The 21,275-nt window shown below is 49.5% G+C and overlaps 1 protein-coding gene across 1 annotated transcript in view; it reads left to right on the top strand.

The window, feature by feature from the left end:
* The window catches only part of INPPL1 (inositol polyphosphate phosphatase like 1), a 76,824-nt gene that overhangs the window by 11,258 nt on the left and 44,291 nt on the right, over window positions 1-21,275 (top strand). Inside the window, exons 2-5 of the mRNA XM_039369754.1 lie at window positions 8,718-8,781; window positions 15,443-15,593; window positions 16,292-16,418; window positions 18,174-18,314. Coding sequence (XP_039225688.1) covers window positions 8,718-8,781; window positions 15,443-15,593; window positions 16,292-16,418; window positions 18,174-18,314 — 483 coding nt within the window. The remainder of the gene's footprint in view (window positions 1-8,717; window positions 8,782-15,442; window positions 15,594-16,291; window positions 16,419-18,173; window positions 18,315-21,275) is intronic.

The raw sequence follows: 21,275 nt of genomic DNA, 5'->3' as shown, positions 1-21,275 counted from the left end.
TACTATTGAGCAAGGTACCCCCTATACTATACCTGTACATTTGGTTTTTCTTGCCTAAATGTATATCCTTACTTTTTTCACCATTGAATTTCATTTTGTTAGATAGCGCCCAGTGTTCGAGTCTGTCCACTTTCTGCACTGGGGGGGGGGTGTAGTACAAAATTCCCATAGTTCGTCTTGAATGCTTTCCCCCCCTAGTCCTTTATAAAGCTTTTTTTTATTCCTCTGCTGATGGTGTTTATTTTAAATTTCCTTTTTGGGTTTTACAAAGTTTCCAAATTGATAGTGTATCCCTTTTGGAATAAATTGTAATTATTGGAAATATAGAGCAGAGGGGAGAGGCCGTTTTGGACAATGAGTGTGGAGCAGCAAATGGTAAATATTTTAAGTGGGGCTGGAACTGGGGAAGTCTCCCCCCTCCCTCCAGCCCACTGACCCACTAGGATTTCCTCTCTTCCAACTTGGATTGGGAAGATGGTCATGAAGAGGGAGACTGGATTTACAAGGGCATGGACCTAGGCCTTTGGGGTGATGGACCCCCCTGGCCTTGCTACCCCCCTCCTTGGCTCACCCCATTGTCATTGGAAGTAGCCTGCCCAGCATTTTAGGGGGGGCTCTTGGCACAGCTTCATAGGCACCCCTAAATTTGAAAAAGCAAAATGGCAATCAAGAATGCAAGGTGGTGTGTCAATTTCAGCCCCAATTGCTAGACCAATGGTTCTCAACCTGTGGGTCGGGACCCCATTTGGGGTCGAACGACCATTTCACGGGGTCGCCAAACAATGCAGTCCGCCATTTTTTCCCCTTTTCCTTAGCTGTGCTACTCCCTTTTATTCTATTGGCTTTTGAAAGCCAATAGAATAGACTCTCTTGAATAGAGTCTAATTCTATTGGCTTTCCAAAGCCAATAGGAATTGTCCAGGCTGTCTCTGCCCTGCTGAACCCGCCAAAACTCCCATTCTGCAAACGGTGCTGCACTCGTTGAGTAGTCCTCGACTTACGACCGGTTGAGTAGTCCTCGACTTATGACCAATTGGGGGTCGCGGCATTAAAAAGATTGAGAACCACTGTGCTAGATAAAATCACCTTTCTCAGAATTGGGGTGTCAATTTCAGCCCCGATTGCTTGATAAAATCAGCTTTCTCAGAATTGGGGTGTCAATTTCAGCCCCGATTGCTTGATAAAATCAGCTTTCTCAGAATTGGGGTGTCAATTTCAGCCCCAATTGCTTGATAAAATCAGCTTTCTCAGAATTGGGGTGTCAATTTCAGCCCCAATTGCTTGATAAAATCAGCTTTCTCAGATTTGGGGTGTCAATTTCAGCCCTGATTGCTTGATAAAATCACCTTTCTCAGAATCGGGAAGTGTCAATTTCAGTCCCGATTGCTAGATAAAATCAGCTTTCTCAGAATTGGGGTGTCAATTTCAGCCCCGATTGCTTGATAAAATCACCTTTCTCAGACTTGGGGTGTCAATTCCAGCTCTGATTGCTAGATAAAATCACCTTTCTCAGGATCAGGGATTATCAATTTCAACCTGGATTGCTAAACGAAATCACTTTTCTTAGGATAGGGGGGTACCGTCAATTTCAACCCTGATTGTTAGATAAAATCAACTTTCTCAGGATAGAGATGTCAATTTCCACCCGGATTACTAGATAAAACCGCCTTTCCCAGTTGCCTTCGTTGTTGACTGTTTTGAGTTTGAGGCTCTGCCAGCAGAATCCAGCCCTGAACAACTGCACACCAACTGGTGCAGGGCCCTTCTGTTCAAAACACCCATTTAGTGGCCATCATAAATGCCAGTTTACTCCCGAAGGCCTGTTATTACCGGGCCAGCTTTAGCTTGCTCTGGATTTTCAAGGCTGCTGTGCAAATTGGACTTGAAAAAGCAACAACGTGCGCCAGCCTCCCTTGTGCAAGTTCCTTGGAAACATCAGACTGCTTCTGCTTAAAAAGGGAGGGGGGCGATTTAGTCAAGGCAGGGGGCGGCTTCGGTTGCGGTTTTGAAAAATATTACAATAAGCCAGTGGGGTGTTTTTTTTGCTTTTTTTTTCTCCTTCTCTAGCTTTGCGCTCTCTTCAAATGCCCAGGATGGAATCTCTCTTTTCTTTCTCTATCCACATTTGTATTTGGGAGAGAGATAATAATAATAATAATAATAATAAAGTTGGAAGGGACCTTGGAGGTTATCTAGTCCAACCCCCTGCTCAGGCAGGAAACCCTATACCATTTCAGACAAATGGCTGCCCAGTCTCTTCTTAAAAACTTCCAGTGTTGGAGCATTCACCGCTTCTGGAGGCAGGTGGTTCCACTGGTTAATTGTTCTCACTGTCAGGAAGTTTCTCCTTAGTTCCAGGTTGCTTCTCTCCTTGATTGGTTTCCACCCGTTGCTTCTTGTCTTGTCTTCAGGCGCTTTGGAAAATAGCTTGACTCCCTCTTCTTTGGGGCAGCCCCTGAGATATTGGAACACTGCTATCCTGTCCCCCCTCGTCCTTCTCTTCATTAAACTAGACATCCCCAATTCCAGCAACCTTTCCTTATAAGCTTTAGCCTCCAGTCCCCTAATCCTCTTTGTTGCTCTTCTCTGTACTCTTTCTAGAGTCTCAACATCTTTTTTACATCGCGGTGACCAAAACTGGATGCAGGATTCCAAGTGTGGCCTTACCAAGGCCTTGTAAAGTGGTATTAATACTTCACGTTATTTGTATAGCTGGGAGGGGGGGGAGAAATTGGAAGTCCCCCCTCCCTTTGATTCCTTGTGGCCTTCCTTGCTGTCCAGGGTTGGCTTTTCCTGAGCTTCTGAGTCAGCCTGGGAATGTTACTGGGAATGCACCCGAGGTTGCCAGCCGCAAAGCAAGCACGTGGGACTCTCCTTCTGCTTCTGTTTTTTCCGGTCTGTTCCTGCTAACGGGATGCTTGGGAGGGAGGGAGGGAGGAAGGGCTGGCAGGAAACGGAATAACAGAGCTGGTGGGGACCCTGGAGGAGTCCAACCTGCTCCTGCTCAAGCAGGAGACCCATTCAGACGAAACGGTTGTCCGATCTCTTCTTAAAAACTTCCAGTGACGGTGGAGAAAAAAACTGTTCCACCGATTCATTGTTCTCAGATTCATTGTTCTCACGGTCAGGAAATTTCTCCTGACTGCTTCTGCCTGCTGGCTTCTCTCCTTGATGAGTTCCCATCCTTTGGGAAAGGGGCACCCGGGTCTCTCCCGCCCCCTTCCTCAGCCAAGATGGGCAGGGCGGCCGTTCTGCCGCCCCCCCCCCAGCCTCCAGCGAGCAAGAACAGGAAGGGAAGGATGGGCTTTGTAATCTGGCATGTCCCAAGGGAGCCCAAGCTCGGCTTCCCGGACGGAGCTTTCCTGACTGGTGGGGCGGGGGGGCTTGCCTGCCCGTCCTTCCGGGCGGGGGTCTGCTCAGTCTCCCACCCCAGTTGTTTTCCTCTGGCTTCCTGCCCTCTTAGCTCTTCTGCAGACCCTGGAAAGGGGGTCCCGACAGCCCAAACAGCTGCTGCGTTTATAATAATAATAATAATAATAATAGTAATAGTAAAGTTGGAAGGGACCTTGGAGGTCATCTAGTCCAACCCCCTGCTCAGGCAGGAAACCCTACACCATTTCAGACAAATGGCTGTCCAGTCTCTTCTTAAAAACTTCCAGTGTTGGAGCATTTACTGCTTCTGGAGGCAGGTGGTTCCACTGGTTAATTGTTCTCACTGTCAGGAAGTTTCTCCTTAGTTCCAGGTTGCTTCTCTCCTGGATGAGTTTCCACCCGTTGCTTCTTGTCCTGCCTTCAGGCACTTTGGAGAACAGCTTGACTCCCTCTTCTTTATGGCAGCCCCTGAGATATTGGAACACTGCTATCATGTCCCCCCTTGTCCTTCTCTTCGTTAAACTAGACATCCCCAATTCTAGCAACCGTTTCTCAGTTGCTGGAATTTCACCCAGGCCCCTGTCTACAGACAGCAGCTCTGCGTGTGGGGCAGGCCCTGTCAAGCCCACCCCTTTCTCCCCCCAGCACCTTTGTCTTCCTGTGGGGCTGGCGGAGCTCCCTTGCATTTGCATAGCCAGAGGGACTGGTTGCAACGGGGTCTGGGTGCCTGGCTGCGACGTCGGGGGTTATTCCCTGCAGAAACAGGTGGTCCTCGGCTTAACGACTGCAGTTGGGCCCGACGTTTTCTGTTGCAAAGCAAGGCAGTTGTTACGGAAGTGTTGCCCCATTTTACGGCTTTTCTTGCCGCAGTTCTTAAGCGGATCATTGCCGTTGTTAAGTCAGTAACGCGGTTGTTAAGTGGATCAGGATTCCCCCCCCCCTCGTTGGCTTGGCTTGTCAGGACGTCGCGAAAGGGGATTGCATGAGCCTAGGACACGGCGACCGTCATAACTACGAGTCGGTTGCCAAGGATCTCCCCCCAGTTTTGATCCTGTGACCGTGGGGATCCCGCAAAAGGTCGTAAGTGTGAAAACCGGTCATACGTCGCTTTTGGATTTATTGAATTTCTAGAGCTGCGCATCTCAATCCATGTCCCTGGATGGCTTACAGTTCCCAAAGTGTAAAGAGCATTCGGCTTTTTTTAAAGGCAATGAAAATATTTTTAAAATGGCACACAGTTTGGCGTGTCTGCCTGGCACACCTGCTAGTGCAAGACACACGCACAGAGACACACATCTGCCTGCACATCTGTGCTAGTGCAAGATTGTTCAACTGCAACAGCCTCTCTGTCTCTTTCACACACAGACACACACACAAATCTGTCTCGCAGTTCAGTGCTAGTGCAAGACATCTGGGCTGGACCTCTCTTTCTCTTTCTCTCTCTCTCTTTTTCTTTCTTTCTCTCTCTGTCTCTCTCTGTCTGTCTCTCTCTTTTTCCCTCTTTTCTCTCACTCTCTTTCTCGCCTTCACCCTCTCTCTCCTCTCCCTCTTTCTCTCTCCTTCTTTCTCTTTCTCTCTCTCTCTTTTTCTTTCTGTCTCTCTCTGTCTGTCTGTCTCTCTTTTTTTCCCTCTTTTCTCTCACTCTCTTTCTCGCCCTCACCCTCTCTCTCCTCTCCCTCTTTCTCTCTCCTCTCTCTCTTCTCTCTCTCTCCATCTCCCCCTCCCTCCCTCTTTCTCTCTCTCCCTCTCTTTCTCTTCCCCCCCTCTTTCTATTTCCTCTCTCCCTCTCTCTCCCCTCCCTCCCTCTTTCTCTCTCTCTCTCCCTCTTTCCCTCCCCCCCTCTCTTTCTTTCTTCTCTCTCTTCTCTCCCTCTATCCCCCCTCCCTCTTTCTCTCTCTCTCCCTCTCTTTCTCTCTGTCTCTCCCCTCTCTCTTTCTCGCTCTTTTCTTTCTTATCTCTCTCTCTTTTCTCTCCTCTCTCTCTCTTTCTCTCCCCCCCCCCTCTGTCAGCTGCCAGGGCTCCCTCCTGCCCCTGCCATCTAAAGATAGGCTGCCCCCTCTCCCCCCCTTCCTCTCCCCTCCCCTCCGTGTGTGCTTTTCCCTGAGTCACGCCTGGCTGGGCCTTGTCCACTCCTGACCACGGAGTCTCCAGCCCAGAGGGGGGAAAGCAGTCACCACCATGAGCCAGCTATAAATAATGCTGTCGCAGGAAGACTCTTGGCTGCCCGCCCAGCCCGTTAACCCTTTGCAAGGCCGATGCGGGGGGGGGGTGTTCATTAAAGGGGGCCCTTGGGGGGGGGCAGGCTGGCATCCGTGCTTCTGCACCTTCCCCTTGTGCCCTGCACCCCGCAACAGCCAGACAGAGTAGGATGGCTTCAGAACAGAGGTATCCAACTGTGGCAACTTCAAGAGCATCCCTTGATGGTTTGATCTCTGTCCTCTCCTGCTTAGTGGCAGCCAGGGAGGCACCTGGCTCAGAGCAGCCCTGGGTGCGAATCCAGCTCTCAGACTGAGGTCTCCGTGTGGTCTGTGTTGGCTGGCTGGCTGGGGAATTCTGGGAGTTGAGGTCCACACTTCTTAAAGTTGCTAAGATTGAGAAATACCGAGCCGAGGTGGCGCAGCAGTTAGGGTGCAGTACTGCAGGCCACTTTAGCTGACTGTGTTCAGCAGGTCGGCGGTTCAAATCTCACCGGCTCAAGGTTGACTCAGCCTTCCATCCTTCCGGGGTAGGTAAAATGAGGACCCAGATTGTTGGGGGCAATGTAAATATATATATATATACATTGCTTACTGGTGTACACCGCTTAGAGAGTGCTTGCACTTAAAGCGGTATATAAGTCTCATAAATAAATAAAATAAATAAATATTCACAATTAATATAACAACAACAACAACAACAATAACAATAATAATGGGGCATAATAGCTATATTCCAGTGTTTGAGGGGCTGCCCCAAAGAAGACGGGGTCTCACCTCTTCTCCAAAGCACCTGAAGGCAGAACAAGAAGCAACGGATGGAAACCAATCCAGGAGAGAAGCAACCTGGAATTAAGGAGAAACTTCCTGACAGTCAGAACAATTAACCAGTGGAACAACCTGCCTCCAGAAGCAGTGAATGCTCCAACACTAGGAGTTTTTAAGAAGAGACTGGACAGCCATTTGTCTGAAATGGTATAGGGATTCCTGCCTGAGCAGGGGTTGGACTAGATGACCTCCAAGGTCCCTTCCAACAACATCATCATCATCATCATCATCACTATTCTTCAACCAGATATACGACCACAATTGACCCCAAAATTTCTGCTGCTAAGCGAGGCAGTTGCAAAGTGAATTTTGCCCCATTTTACAACCTTTCACAGTTCTTAAGTGAATCACTGCCATTGTTGAGTTAGTAACACAGTTATTAAGCAAATCTGCCTTCCCTATCGACTTGGCTGAGGATGACATTGACGTGAGTCCAGGACACTGCGACCGTCATAAAACGTGAACCGGTTACCAAGGGTCTGAATTTTGACCACGGGGATGCTGCAACGGTAGGTGTGAAAAACAGCCGTTGGTTCCTTTTGTTCAGTGCCGTCGTAACTTTGAACGGTCACTAAATGAACGGTTGTAAATCAAGGACTCCCTAGACAGCCATACTAGACATGAGACAGTGTTGTGGGACTTAAGTGGTCAGCAGAGTGATGGCACCAGGGGAAAAATTGTCTCTAGGTCTGGTTGCCTTGGATGCAATGCCCTATAGCGCCATCCCAAGGAAAGGAATAGAATAGAATAGAATCTGGAAGGGACCTTGGAGGTCTTCTAGTCCAGCCCTCCCGCTCAAGCAGGAGAACCTACACCATCTCAGACAAGCGACTATCCAGTCTCTTCTTAAAAACCTCCAGTGATGGAGCACCCACGATGTCTGGTGGCAAGCTGTTCCACTGATTAATTGTTCTCACTGTCAGGAAGTTTCTCCTTAGTTCTAGGTTGCTTCTCTCCTTGATTAGTTTCCATCCATTGCTTCTTGTCCTGCCTTCAGGCGCTTTGGAGAATAGCTTGACTCCTTCTTCTTTGTGGCAGCCCCTCAAATAATGGAAGATTGCTATCATGTCCCCCCTAGAATAGAATAGAGCTGGAAGGGACCATGGAGGTCTTCTAGTCCCGCCCCTTGCTTAAGCAGGAGAACTATACCTTCCCAGACAGGTGAATGTCCAGTCTCTTCTTAAAAACCTCCAGTGATGGAGCACCCATGATTTCTGGTGGCAAGCTGTTCCACTGGTTAATTGCCCTTAATGTTAGATGTTTCTCCTTAGTTCCAGGTTGCTTCTCTCCTTGATCCGCTTCCAACCATTATTTCTTGTCCTGCCTTCAGGGGCTTTGGAGAATGGCTTGACTCCCTCTTCTTTGGGGCAGCCCCTCAAATACTGGAATGAACATCCAGGATGTGAGGGGTCTGTAAAATATTTTCTCAGCCCTCTTTCTGACCTATGCAGCTTACAGGTCCTCAGTGGAAAGCAGGCGGGTTGCAATTATTTTTTCTCCAGGCCTAACTGTCTGTATGTGTCCTTGTCGGGTTGCTGGGCCACACCAGACAGTTATAGCGGTATAAATGACAGACCCAGCGATTCTTTCGTAAAACTATCAGCAGCTCTAATCTTAACACATCTGGACCTGGTTCTTGACCCATACATGGTGGTGACCCAGTCTATTTCTCTTGGGTCGTGAGGTTAGAAATTGTGTGCAGTGCAGCTCCCAGAATTCTCTAGCCAGCATGAAATCAAATCTGGCTTTTATTGTTGCCTAGGAATTGTGTAGTTCGAGCAAGGTTCATGATGTGACTCTGACTGCTGGCTGGGGAATTCTGGGATTTGAAGTCTACCCATCTTCAGGCAGCCAAGGTTGAGAAACAGAGATTTAAAGTTGAGAACTTGACTCTAAATCAGTGGTTCTCAACCTTTTTAATGCCGTGACCCCCAACCGGTCGTAAGTCGAGGACTACTCAACCGGTCGTAAGTCGAGGACTACTCAACTGGTGCAGCACCGTTTGCAGAATGGGGCTTTTGGCGGGCTCAGCAGGGCAGAGACAGCCTGGACAATTCCTATTGGCTTTTGAAAGCCAATAGAATTAGACTCTATTCAAGAGAGTCTATTCTATGGGCTTTCAAAAGCCAATAGAATAAAAGGGAGGAGCACAGCTAAGGAAAAGGGGGGAGGGGGAAATGGCGGACTGCGTTGTTTGGCGACCCCCGTGAAATGGTCGTTCAACCCCAAATGGGGTCCCGACCCACAGGTTGAGAACCGCTGCTCTAAATGTTATACTTTCCATTTTCACCCTGCTTAACGTCTTCTTTCTGTCCTTTTAAGGTTCCAGAAACATGTCCACACCTATCGGATTTTACCTGACGAAGAAGAGTTCCTGGCCGTCCAGGTGAGCATTTCTGTTTATCCACCGTTTCTCAAACTCGGCAACTTTTGGACTTCACCTCCCAGAATTCCATGCAGCTATCCTGGCTGGGGAGTGCTGGGAGTTGAAGTCCACACCTCTTAAAGTTGCTGAGCAGCATTGCTTTCGTCAGACTATCGCGGCTTCCATACTTCTGCCTTTCTGCATTTGCCCTCTGGATTTCAGAATAACAGAGTTAAAAGGGAGCTTGGAGGTCTTCTAGTCTATCCCCCTGCTCACGTAGGAGACCGTATACTATTTCAGACAAATTGTGGTCCAATCTCTTTTTAAAAGTTGATGGAGCATCCACAACTTCTGAAGGCAACTTCTGTTCCACTGGTTAATTGTTCTCACTGTCAGGAAGTTTCCCCTTAACTCCAGGTTGCTTCTCTCCTTGATGAGTTTCCATCTGTTGCTTCTTGTCCTGCCTTCAGGAGCTTTGGAAAATAGCTTGACTCCCTCTTCTTTGGGGCAGCCCCTGAGATACTGGAAGACTGCTATCCTGTCCCCCCTCCTCCTTCTCTTCATTAAACTGGACATACCCAATTCCAGCAACTGTTCTTTATATGTTTTAGCCTCCAGCCCCATGATCGTCTTTGTTGCTCTTCTCTGTACTCTTTCTAGAGTCTCAGCATCTTTTTTACATCGTGGTGACCAAAACTGGATGCGGGATTCCAAGTGTGGCCTTATCAAGTGGTATTAACACTTAACATGATCCTGATTCTACCCCTTTTTTAATGCAGCTTAGAACAGTGGCTGCTCTCCTGGTTACCACACCAAACAGGCTGATGGTGATAATTAGAGGACCATTGACTGTGGAGGAATCTACTAATGGGAATTCTCGGTGCTGAAATTCCAGAATTTAGTAGAAGAGAAGAGAATAACAATAGAATAGAGTGGAGTGGAGTGGAGTGGAGTGGAATGGAATGGAATGGAATGGAATGGAGTGGAGTGGAATAGAATAGCATGGAATGGAATGGAATGGAATGGAGTGGAATGGAGTGGAATAGAATAGAATGGAGTGGAATGGAATGGAATAGAATAGAATAGAATAGAATAGAATAGAATAGAATAGAATAGAATAGAATAGAATAGAATAGAATAGAACCTTGGAGGTCATCTAGTCCAGCCCCCTGCTCAAGCAGGAGAACCTACACCATCTCAGACAAGTGACTGTCCAGTCTCTTCTTAAAAACCTCCAGTGATGGGGCGCCTACAATTTCTGGAGGCAACATCCGTTCCACTGGTTAATTGTTCTGACTGTCAGGAAATTAATTACTGATTAATTAACACAGTAACAGAGCTGGAAGGGACCTTGGAGGTCTTCTAGTCCAATCAGGAGACCCTAGACCATTTCAGAGAAATGGCCGTCCAGTCTCTTCTTAAAAACTTCCAGTGATGGAGCGCCCACAGTTTCTGGTGGCAAGCTGTTCCACTGGTTAGTTGTCCTCACTGTCTGGAACTTTCTCCTTAATTCCAGGTTGCTTCTCTCTTTGGTCAGTTTCCAACCCTTGTTTCTCGTCCTTCCCTCTGGTGCTTTGAAGAATAACATGACCCCCTCCTCTTCTTTGGGGCAGCCCCTCAAATACCGGAACGCTGCTATCAAGTCGCCCCTGCTTCTTCTTTTCTTGGGATACACATTTCTGGGTTCTCTGTTTTCATGTCCTGCTTCCCTGCCAGATCCTTCTTTGCCCCATTTGCCACGCTGAGCTCTGTATGGAGGCTTGCTCCCCCCTGCCTGGAAATGGCCCAGCGGGAAGAAGAGCAGGGGGTCTTCTGGGGTCCCAGGAATGAGGGATAGCGGCCGCCGGAGACGGCCATTCCGGGAAATTTGGGTCATGCCTCTCCCTTTCTGCATGCGGCATCGCCCAGCTGCTTCTCCTGGGCAGCCCCAGCTGGTGGAGAGCCCTGCAGATGCCCACACAGTGCTGATCTTGGGGCGAGGCCAGCCGGACTCACGAGAGGCGACAATGGCTCCATTGTGCTCCTCGCCAAGCAGGACTAAGAGAGGAGGCGGGCAAAGGGCGCACCAGCTGCGGAGAGGAAGTTTGTGGGCTGACGGGCATCCTATGCCCTGCCTGGCAAGCGGGCAGACGAGCCAGGTCAGAGTGGGCCAGCCAGTGCCCCTTCCAGGAAACGACCACCACTCTACAAGGCCTTGGTAAGGCCACACTTGGAATATGGCATCCAGTGTTGGTCACGATATTATAAAAAAGATATTGAGACTCTGGAAAGAGGGCAGAGAAGAGCAACAAAGATGATTAGGGGACTGGAGGCTAAAACATACGAGGAACGGTTGCTGGAATTGGGGATGTCTAGTTTAATGAAGAGAAGGACAAGGGGGGACAGGATAGCAGTCTTCCAGTATCTCAGGGGCTGCCCCAAAGAAGAGGGAGTCAAGCTGTTCTCCAAAGCGCCTGAGGGCAGGACAAGAAGCAACGGATGGAAACTCATCAAGGAGAGAAGCAACCTAGAACTAAGGAGAAACTTCCTGATAGTTAGAATAATTAGCCAGTGGAACAACCTGCCTCCAGAAGAGGTGAATGCTCCAACACTGGAAGTTTTTAAGAAGAGACTGGACAGCCATTTGTCTGAAATGGCGTAGGGTTTCCTGCCTGAGCAGCGGGTTGGACTAGATGACCTCCAACATCATCATCATTATTCCATCATCATCATCATCATCATCATTATTATGGATCATCGCACAGTCAGCCAGATGTTCAGACTGGATTTGGCATTTTGTCTACCTATCAAGTCTTATTATTATTATTATTATTATTATTATTATTATTATTATTATTACTACTACTACTACTACTACTACTACTATTATTATTATTATTATTATTATTATTATTATAGTTTAAAGACCCCAAAGACCAGCTTCGTCCTGGTTAAGCCAGAACCATAGTTAATCCTTCCCCGTTTTATGCTCCAGAGGCCGACTTTCTTAAGAAATCAAACACAGGTAAAGGTAGTCCTTGACTTATAACGGTTCACTTACCGGCCGTTCGAATGTACAACGGCACCGAAAAATGTGTCTTTTAACCATTTTGCACCCTTCTGACCATTGCTGCATTTCCCCGCGGTCATGTGATCAAAATCTGGACACTTGGTTGGCAACTGATTCAAATTTACGACAGTCCACAGCGTCCCCCGGGGGTCAAGTGATCCCTTTTTGCGACCTTCTGACAAGCAAAATCAGTGGGGGAAGCCCGATTCGCTTAACAACCGTGTTACTCATTTAACAACCGCAGTGATTCACTTAACAACAAGAAAGGTCGTAAAGTGGGACAAACCTCACTGAACAAAGGTCTCACTTAGCGAGAGAAAAATTTGGGCTCAATTCTGGTCGTAAGTCGGGACTACGTACAGTTCTTAACCCTACAAATTCTGGAGGCCAGAATTTCTGTTGTGATGGTCGTAAGTTGAGGCACCCAGACGACTAACTTGATTTGATGATCTATTTTTGTGGCGATGGTTAAGCACCACTGCCAGGCTGGCTGGGGAATTCTGGGAGACGAAGTCCAGGCAACTTCAAGGTGCCAAGATTGAGGAACAGGGATTCCGGGTTTTCTGAATGCAAAGCTGGTTTGCCTCTGCTTTTAGGGTACTTTTCTGAACTCCCAGTTTAGCCCAGAATCTCTCATCCGACTATAAACCAAGTCAGACTCTGACCAAACCCTTCTGGGACCAGGCATTCGTAACCTGGTTTAGGAAAGATTCTTTTCCAATTGCTTAATTTATGCTATTTAGAGCAGGGGTCTTCCAACTTGGCCCTTTGATGACTTGTGGACTTCAATTCCCAGAGTTCCTCAGCCAGCATGCCTAGCTGAGGAATTCTGGGAGTTGAAGTCCGGGGGTCTTCCAACTTGGCCCTTTGATGACTTGTGGACTTCAACTCCCAGAATTCCTCAGCCAGCGTGCCTGGCTGAGGAATTCTGAGAGTTGAATTCCAGGGGTCTTCCAACTTGGCCCTTTGATGACTTGTGGACGAACTCCCAGAATTCCTCAGCCAGCGTGTCTAGCTGAGGAATTCTGGGAGTTGAAGTCCAGGGGTCTTCCAACTTGGCCCTTTGATGACTTGTGGACTGCAACTCCCAGAATTCCTGGCTGAGGAATTCTGGGAGTTGAAGTCCACAAGTCATCAAAGGGCCAAGTTGGAAGACCCCTGATTTAGAGGCTGCCTGATTCCCGCCAATTCTGGGCAGTTTTCACTTTAAAAGGGCGCAACTATAAAACATGAAACAGACAATGTACATCCGGAAGACGAAGAAAAAAACAACAACACAAGCCTAAAAGAAGATTCTGGGTTTCGTAATCACTTGGGAATACAGCCAGGTTTTGGGAGACGGTTAGAACATCCTCAGGCTACACAAATCTCTTGGAAGCGTGATTGCACAGCACAGCTTGATGTGATGGAGTTGACACACTTCTTAGTGCCTACACGTGACATTGTTGAAAGAGTCCTAGAGCACACATGCACACACAAACACATACACACACTGTACCACAAAACCAGCTCTTCATCTCTGAAGCTGAGGCATCTGTTCCTAGGAGCATAGCACTTGTAAGAACTCAGCAGCTATCCCTATAAGTTTACTTATTTGTCTCTCCCCTTTCTCAGTTACACAAATAACTCAAACAGATCCAACACACCTTCCTCCTATTTTCCCCACGACAACCCTGCGAGGGGGGGTTGGGCTGAGAGTGACTGGCCCAAAGTCAGCCAACTGGGTTTGGTGCCCAAGGCAAGACTAGAACTCACCGCCTGCCGAGGATTGGCCCAAAGTCCCCGGGAAGCTTTCAGACCTATGATGGGACTAGAATGTGTGGCTTCCTGCTTCCTTCCCTTGTGCCTTAACCACTTAATCAGGATGGTTCCTAAAACCTCAGAATAACAAGAGCTGGAAGAGACCTTGGAGGTCATCTAGTCCAACCCCGTGCTCAAGCAGGAGACCCTAGATCATTTCAGAGAGATACTTGTCCAATCTCTTCTTAAAACATCCTGTGATTGAGCACTCACAACTTCTGGAAGCAAGCAGTCCCATTGGTTGATTTTTCTTGCCATTGGGAATAGAGGACTAGAATAGAAAGAGAAAGACTAGACTAGACTAGACTAGAATAGAAATAAGGAATAGAATAGAATAGAAATAGAGTAGAATAGAATAGAATAGAAATAAGGAATAGAATAGAATAGAAATATAGAGTAGAGTAGAATAGAATAGAATAGAATAGAATAGAATAGAATAGAATAACAGAGTTGGAAGGGATCTTGGAGGTCATCTAGTCCAACCCCGTGCTCAAGCAGGAGACCCTACCATTTCAGAGAGATACTTGTCCAATCTCTTCTTAAAACCTCCTCACAACTTCTGGAAGCAAGTGGTTCCAGTGGCTGATTTTTCTTGCCATTGGGAATAGAAGAATAGAATAGAAAGAGAAAGACTAGACTAGAATAGAATAGAATAGAATAGAATAGCAGAGTTGGAAGGGATCTTGGAGGTCATCTAGTCCAACCCCCTGCTCAAGCAGGAGACCCTAGACCAGTGCTGGTGAACCTTTTAGAGACCGAGTACCCAAACTGCAACCCAAAATCCACTTATTTATCGCCAGGTGCCAGGTGGCCGTGGTGGTCATGGCAGACTGGGTGGGTGTGGCCAAGGTGGGCTTGGTCACCTTGATGTTGCTTATGGGGAGGGATGCCTGTGGGGGCCGGGCAGGGTTGGGGGAGATCCAGAGGGGTCTCTGGCAGGTGGGACGGTGGGCAGGAGGCTCATCCTGCGGGGTGAGGCTAGGCAAGGAAGGCAGGGGTGCCATTGTTGCAGGGCAAGGCGAGGCCGGGGCAGCTGCTGCCCGACACCATCACCCCCCAGACACAGAGGCCAGCGAGCGCATGGGGGCCGACAGTGTCCGTCAGCAGCCACAGCCTGCCAGCCCCTCAACTGGTGCATTCTGGGGCTCCACAGCCAGCCGCCAGCAGTTCAGAGAAGCTGCCTCTGAGCTGGACCGATAACCGACAGCTGAGGAGGTGATGCAGTGGTCGTGCCCGGGAAAAGGAGAGCATGCGAGGCCAGGAAGGACGGGACGGGAGGGAGGGATGCATCCGGCCATGTGGGACCTTGGCGAGTTAGCAGGAGGCTGGTTGAAGAGAGACGGTTGCCATCTCCCGGGCATGGCGCGGGTGCCCACAGAGAGGGCTCTGAGTGCCGCCTCCAGCATGCATGCCATAGGTTCGCCACCACTGCTCTATACCATTCCGGACAAAGGGCTGTCCAGTCTCTTCTTAAAAACCTCCAGTGATGGAGCACCCACAACTTCTGGAGGCAGGTGGTTCCACTGGTTAATTGTCCTCACTGTCAGGAAGTTTCTCCTTAGTTCTAGGTTGTTTCTCTCCTTGGTTAGTTTCCATCTGTTGCTTCTTGTCCTGCCTTCAGGGGCTTTGGAGAAGAGCTTGACTCCCTCTTCATATATATTTCACTATAGCTATATGAAGAGAGAGAGAGAGAGAGAGATTGCTTAGTCGTTCACCCTTCTCCAGCCCAGCATCCGCTCAGGCCCTCAGAGATCCGGGACCTCCTTTGGTGGGTCCGTGTCCAGGGGACGGAGTTTCCTCAGCCTGCTGGACGTTGTCCTTTCCTCCCCACAGACGTCCCAGGGCGTCCCAGTGCGGCGTTTCAAGACGCTGAGCGAGCTGATTGCCCTCTACCTGCAGCCGAACCAGGGCCTGGCCTGCACTCTGCTCTTCCCTGTGGAGCGGGAGAAGGAGAAGGAGAATGCGGAGGAGAGGGACTACTCAGGTACCCGCCAGCCCTTCCCTTCCCTCTTCCTTTCCTCCCTTCCCCTTCCTTCCCTTCCCTTTTCTTATCTTCCCTTTCCCTTCTCCTTCTCTCTTCCTTCCCTTCCCTTTCCTCCCCTCCCCTTCCCTTCCCTCTTCCTTTCCTTCCCTTCCCTTCTCTCTTTCTTTCCTTCCTTTCCCTTCCCTTCCTCTCCTCTCCTTTCCTTTCCTTCCCTTCTCTCTTCCTTCCCTCCCTTCCCCTTCCTTCCCTTTCCTTCCCTTTCTTTTTCTTATCTTCCCTTTCCCTTCTCCTTCCCTTCTCTCTTCCTTCCCTTCCCTTCCCTTCTCTCTTCCTTTCCTTTCCCTTCCTCTCCTTTCCTTCCCTTCTCTCTTTCTTTCCTTCCTTTCTCTTCCCTTCCTCTCCTCTCCTTTCCTTTCCTTCCCTTCCCTCTTCCTTTCCCTTCCTCTCCTTCCCTTCCCTTCCCTTCTCTCTTTCTTTCCTTCCTTTCCTTTCCTTCTCTCTTCCTTTCCTCTCCTCTCCTTTCCTCTCCTCTCCTCTCTTCTCCTCTCCTGTCCTCTCCTCTTCTCTCCTTTCCTTTCCTTCTTCCTCTTCCCTTCTTTCTTCCACTTCCTGTTCCTCCTTCCCTTCCTCTTCCTCCTGTTCCCCTCCCTTCCTTCCTCCTCCTTCTCCTTTCCCTCTGCTGATCTTCTCTCTTGCAGACGGGGAGGATGAGAAGCCCCCCCTGCCCCCCCGCTCAGGCTCCACCAGCATTCCTGGGGGCAGCAGCAGCAGCGCCTCCATCTTGATGACAAACAGCCCTGCAGGGCAGGACAGAGCCCTCGAAAGGTAAGGCAAAGTTCCCCCCCCTCCCCGGAAGGGTAGGGAGAAGAACAGGAGTCCTGCCCAGCTGGATGGGACCCCCCCATCTCACCCCCACCCCCTCCTCTAGGCCAAGACCCACCGATCGCCAGGCCTCCTTGAATCGCTCCAGGCGTTTCTGGAAGGCGACCCATCTTGTGGCGGTGAATTCCAAGCTTCAATTGCGGAGAGTCCTTGTCTTCGATTAGTGACTGTTCAAAGTTACAACAGCCCTGAAAAAAGTGACTTAGGACCGTTTTTCACTCTTACGGCCGCTGCAGCATCCCCAGGGTCACGTGATCAAAATTCAGGCGCTTGGCAACCGACTCATAGTTATGACGGTCGCAGCATCCCGAGATCACGTGATCCCCTTTTGTGATCCCCAGACAAGCAAAGTCAGTGGGGGAAGCTGGACCAACTTAACAACCATGTGGCTAACTAAGGAGTAGGCCACCTTGTCTCTTTTATGACTCGTGGACTTCAACTCCCAGAATTCCTGAGGCAGCATGGGGGAACTATGGCCCCTTCATGACTCGTGGACTTCAACTCCCAGAATTCCTCAGCCAGCATGGGGGAAACTTTGGCCCCCTCATGACTCGTGGACTTCAACTCCCAGAATTCCTGAGCCAGCATGGGGGAAACTTTGGCCCCTTCATGACTCGAGGACTTCAATTCCCAGAATTCCTGAGCCAGCATGGGGGAAACTTTGGCCCCTTCATGACTCGTGGACTTCAACTCCCAGAATTCCTGAGCCAGCATGGGGGAAACTTTGGCCCCTTCATGACTCGAGGACTTCAATTCCCAGAATTCCTGAGCCAGCCTGGCTCAGCTTGGAAACCTCTCCCTTTCCCCTCAGCGTGGCTGGCTCAGGAATTCTGGGAGTTGAAGTCCACGAGTCATAAAAGAGCCACGGTTACCTATCCCTGGATTAACTTAATAACTGCAGTGTTTCACTTAACTGTGGCAAGAAAGATCGCAAATTGGGGCAAAACTCACCGTCTCGCTTAGCAACAGAAATGTTGGGCTGAACTGTGGCCATAAGCCGAGGACTTCCTGCATGCCCTGGGTTTAAGAAAAGTGATCTTGCCCGATTCTTCTAGTGTTCAATTCTGGGGGGGGGGGCGAGGCGTGAAGGGAGGGGCTGTGGTTCTATCCCACCCTGCATAATTTTGCACACCTCCCCCCTGTCCCCCATCTCATCCTCCCCCTTTCCAAAGCCTCTCCAGCTCCATGACAGGTAATCCTCGACTTATGACCAAACTGATCGTGAGAATTCCCATCGCTAAGGAAGACAGTTGCTAAGTGAATTGCACCCGATTTTATGACCTTTCTTGCCATGGTTGTTAAGTGAATCTCCACAGTTGTTAAGTGAGTCACCCGGCTGTTAAGGAAATCCACCTTCCCCCCCCCTTGATTTTGCTTCTCGGAAGGTCGCAAAAGGGGGTCATGTGACCTCCCTGGGATGCTGCAATCCGCATCCATTGCCAAAGCACCCGAATTTTGATCCCGTAGGGACGCTGCAACGGTTATAAGTACGAGGACCAATTGTAAGTCACCCTTTCTCAGCAGTAACTTCAAACAGTCACCGAATGCTTGCCAGCCATGGATTCCCTGCGTCCAGACAAAATGGGATCTGTACCCATCGCGGTTTTTCTGCCAGGGTCTGCCCCCCATCCTGGTGGGAAGGCCTGCTTCCTACCCCTGGAACGGCACGGGGCCAGCTCAGCTTTTTTTGTCTTCCAGCCCCACCAACGGACTCAGCACCATTTCCCACGAATACCTGAAAGGCAGCTACTCCCTGGACTTGGAGGCGGTGAAGGGAGGGGCCAGCCACCTGCCCCACCTGAACAAAACGCTCGTGACCTCCTGCAGGCGCCTGCACAGGTGAGGCTATCTGCACAGACCACGATTGTTGGCCGAGCAGGGACAAAAACAGCCAGAGGAACGGCTGAAGCCTGGGAAACGGGCCCTTTGTCGGTTAACGGGAGTGCTGATTTACTGCTTGCCTATCAGGTAGAGAGGCAGTCCTCGGGTTACGACCACGATTGAGCCCAAAATGTATGTTGCTAAGCGAAGTGTTTGAGTGAGTTTTGCCCCGTTTTACGACCTTTCTTGCTACCGTTGTTAAGTGAATCATTGCATTGGTTAAGTTAGTCATATGGTCGTTAGTGAATCTGGCTTCGCTTGTCGGAAGGTCGCAAAATGGGGGTCAAGTGACCCGGGGATGCTGCAACCGTCGTAAATATGAACTGGTTGCCAAAGGTCTGGATTTTGATCAGTATGAAAAAAAGGTCTTAGTTACTTTTTTCAGTGCTGTTGGAACTTTGAATGGTCACTAAATGAAATGTTATAAGTTGAGGACTACCTGTAGTTTGGAGCGGAGGGCACAGTGGCACAGGAAAGCAATAATTAAGGACTTGATAGCCATCCATCAACACCCTAAATAACAATTAAAGCAACATTCCATCTGGGACTATATTGGGTAGGCAACCTTGGCTCTTTTATTACTCGTGGACTTCAACTCCCAGAATTCCTAAGCCAATGATGCTGAGGGGAAAGGGAGAGGCTTCCAAGCTGAGCCATGCTGGCTCAGGAATTCTGGGAGTTGAAGTCCACGAGTCATGAAGGGGCCACAGTTCCCCCATGCTGGCTCAGGAATTCTGGGAGTTGAAGTCCACCAGTCATAAAAGAGCCAAGGTAGCCTACCCTTGGCTTATACCCTGTGTTTGCCTGAAAATAAGACCGGGTCTTATATTAATTTTTGCTCCAAAAGACACATTAGGGTAGGGGTCTTCAAACTTCCCCCTTTTATGACTCGTGGACTTCAACTCCCAGAATTCCTGAGCCAGCCATGCTGAGGGAAAAGGGAGAGGTTTCCAAGCTGAGCCACGCTGGCTCAGGAATTCTGGGAGTTGAAGTCCATGAGTCATGAAGGGGCCATAGTTCCCCCATGCTGGCTCAGGGATTCTGGGAGTTGAAGTCCATGAGTCATGAAGGGGCCAAAGTTCCCCCATGCTGGCTCAGGAATTCTGGGAGTTGAAGTCCATGAGTCATGAAGGGGCCAAAGTTCCCCCATGCTGGCTCAGGAATTCTGGGAGTTGAAGTCCACCAGTCATAAAAGAGACAAGGTTGCCTACCCCTGGACTATATCAATACTTTGAATAGAGCAGCCCAGTCCCTTATTGCGGGGAGAGAGAAATTCCCTCAACATCAACCCACCTAGAACTGAGGAGAAATTTCCTGACAATGAGAACAATTAGCCAATGGAGTGATTTGCCCTCCAGAAATTGTGGCTCCTCCATCACTGGAGGTTTTTAAGACGAGATTGGACAGCCACGTGTCTCAAATTGTAGGGTCTCCTGCTTGAGCAGGGGGCTGGACTAGAAGACCTCCAAGGTCCCTTTCAGCCCTATTCTTCCATCACTTTGTCAGGGTGGCTAGACTAGAAGACCTCTGAAGACCCTTTCAGCCCTATTCTTCCATCATTCTGTCAGGTCTCCTGCCTGAGCAGGGGGCTGGACTAGAAGATCTCTGAGGTCCCCTTCCAGCCCTGTTATTCTATGATTCCCTGATGATGGGCTCCAGTCTGAGCCTGGAAGTGTGGAAGAGAAAACCTTTGGTCCCAGTGACTGACTCAGAGTGGATCCTATAAGCCAGGGGTCCCCAACCCCAGGTCCGTGGACCGGTACCGGGCCACGGCACGCCAGCAACCGGTCCGCACAAACAAGCAAAGCTCCATCCGCGGGATGCAGGCAGCACCCTTCGGTCCACAGAATAATCTCTCCCCACGGAATCGATGGTCCCTACTGCCCAAAAGCTGCGGGACGTCTGCTATAGACAACACACTCCGAGGCAGGCAAGGGGACCTGAACTCGCTCACGACACACGGAGGATCCCCGAAACCGGAAACGGTGATTCTTACGAAGTCCGAGAACGGGACTTCTCTGGCGATTCCTTTCGGGGATCTTGAGCTGTTTGCGGCCAGCCCAGAATCGCTTTATTTGGCTAGACACACACCCTGTTTCTAAGGCTGCGCTGGAATTCGCTGACGTAGCACAATGTGCGGAGCGGTATATTTTAACCCCGTCTTGCATTTTTTTTCGCTTTGGTGTGGCTCCCAGTTAGAAATCGATGTGTGTGTGTGTGTGTCTGTGTGTGAGACGTTTCAGAGCAATGATCTCAGTGGTGGGAGAGAAAATGACAAGACGTCTCGTTCTTCCGACCAACGTCAGCCTTTGCAGGAGAGACCTCCGGCGGCCGAACTGAGGTCTTGATAGACACAGATGAAGTGTTTCCACTTTATGTAGAGCCGGGGTCTTCAAACTGAAATGATATAGAGTTTCCTGCCTGAGCAGGGGGTTGGACTAGATGACCTCCGAGGTCCCTTCCATCTTCTTCTTCTCCTTCTCCTCCTCCTCTTCCTCCTCCTCTTCTTCTTCTTCTTCTTCTCCTCCTCCTCCTCTTCCTCCTCCTCTTCTTTTTCTTCTTCTTCTTCTTCTCCTCCTCCTCCTCCTCCTCCTCCTCCTCCTCCTCCTTCCTCCTCTCCTCCTCCTCCTCCTCCTCCTTCTTCTTCTTCTTCTTCTTTTCTTCTTCTTCTTCTTCTTCTTCTTCTCCTCCTCCTCCTCCTCCTCCTCCTCCTTCTTATTATTATTATTATTATCTTGGCGACCTTAAGACTTGTGAACTTCAACTTTAGCTGACATTTTAACTTTAAGACTTGTGAACTTCAGCAGAGCAGTGAGGCAGGGGATGCTACAGGACCCCTCTCTAAAGGAGGTCCATCCGGTGGGACTGAGAAGAAGGGCCTTCTCCGGGGTGGCTCCCTCCCTGTTACTTGAAGGACCA

Source organism: Crotalus tigris, unplaced genomic scaffold (assembly GCF_016545835.1).
Source record: "Crotalus tigris isolate CLP2741 ecotype Arizona unplaced genomic scaffold, ASM1654583v1 scf7180000021220.622782, whole genome shotgun sequence".
Classification (NCBI taxonomy): Eukaryota; Metazoa; Chordata; class Lepidosauria; order Squamata; family Viperidae; genus Crotalus; species Crotalus tigris.
The sequence above is the reverse complement of the archived record's forward strand: the minus strand, read 5'-3'. Positions and strand labels throughout refer to the sequence as shown.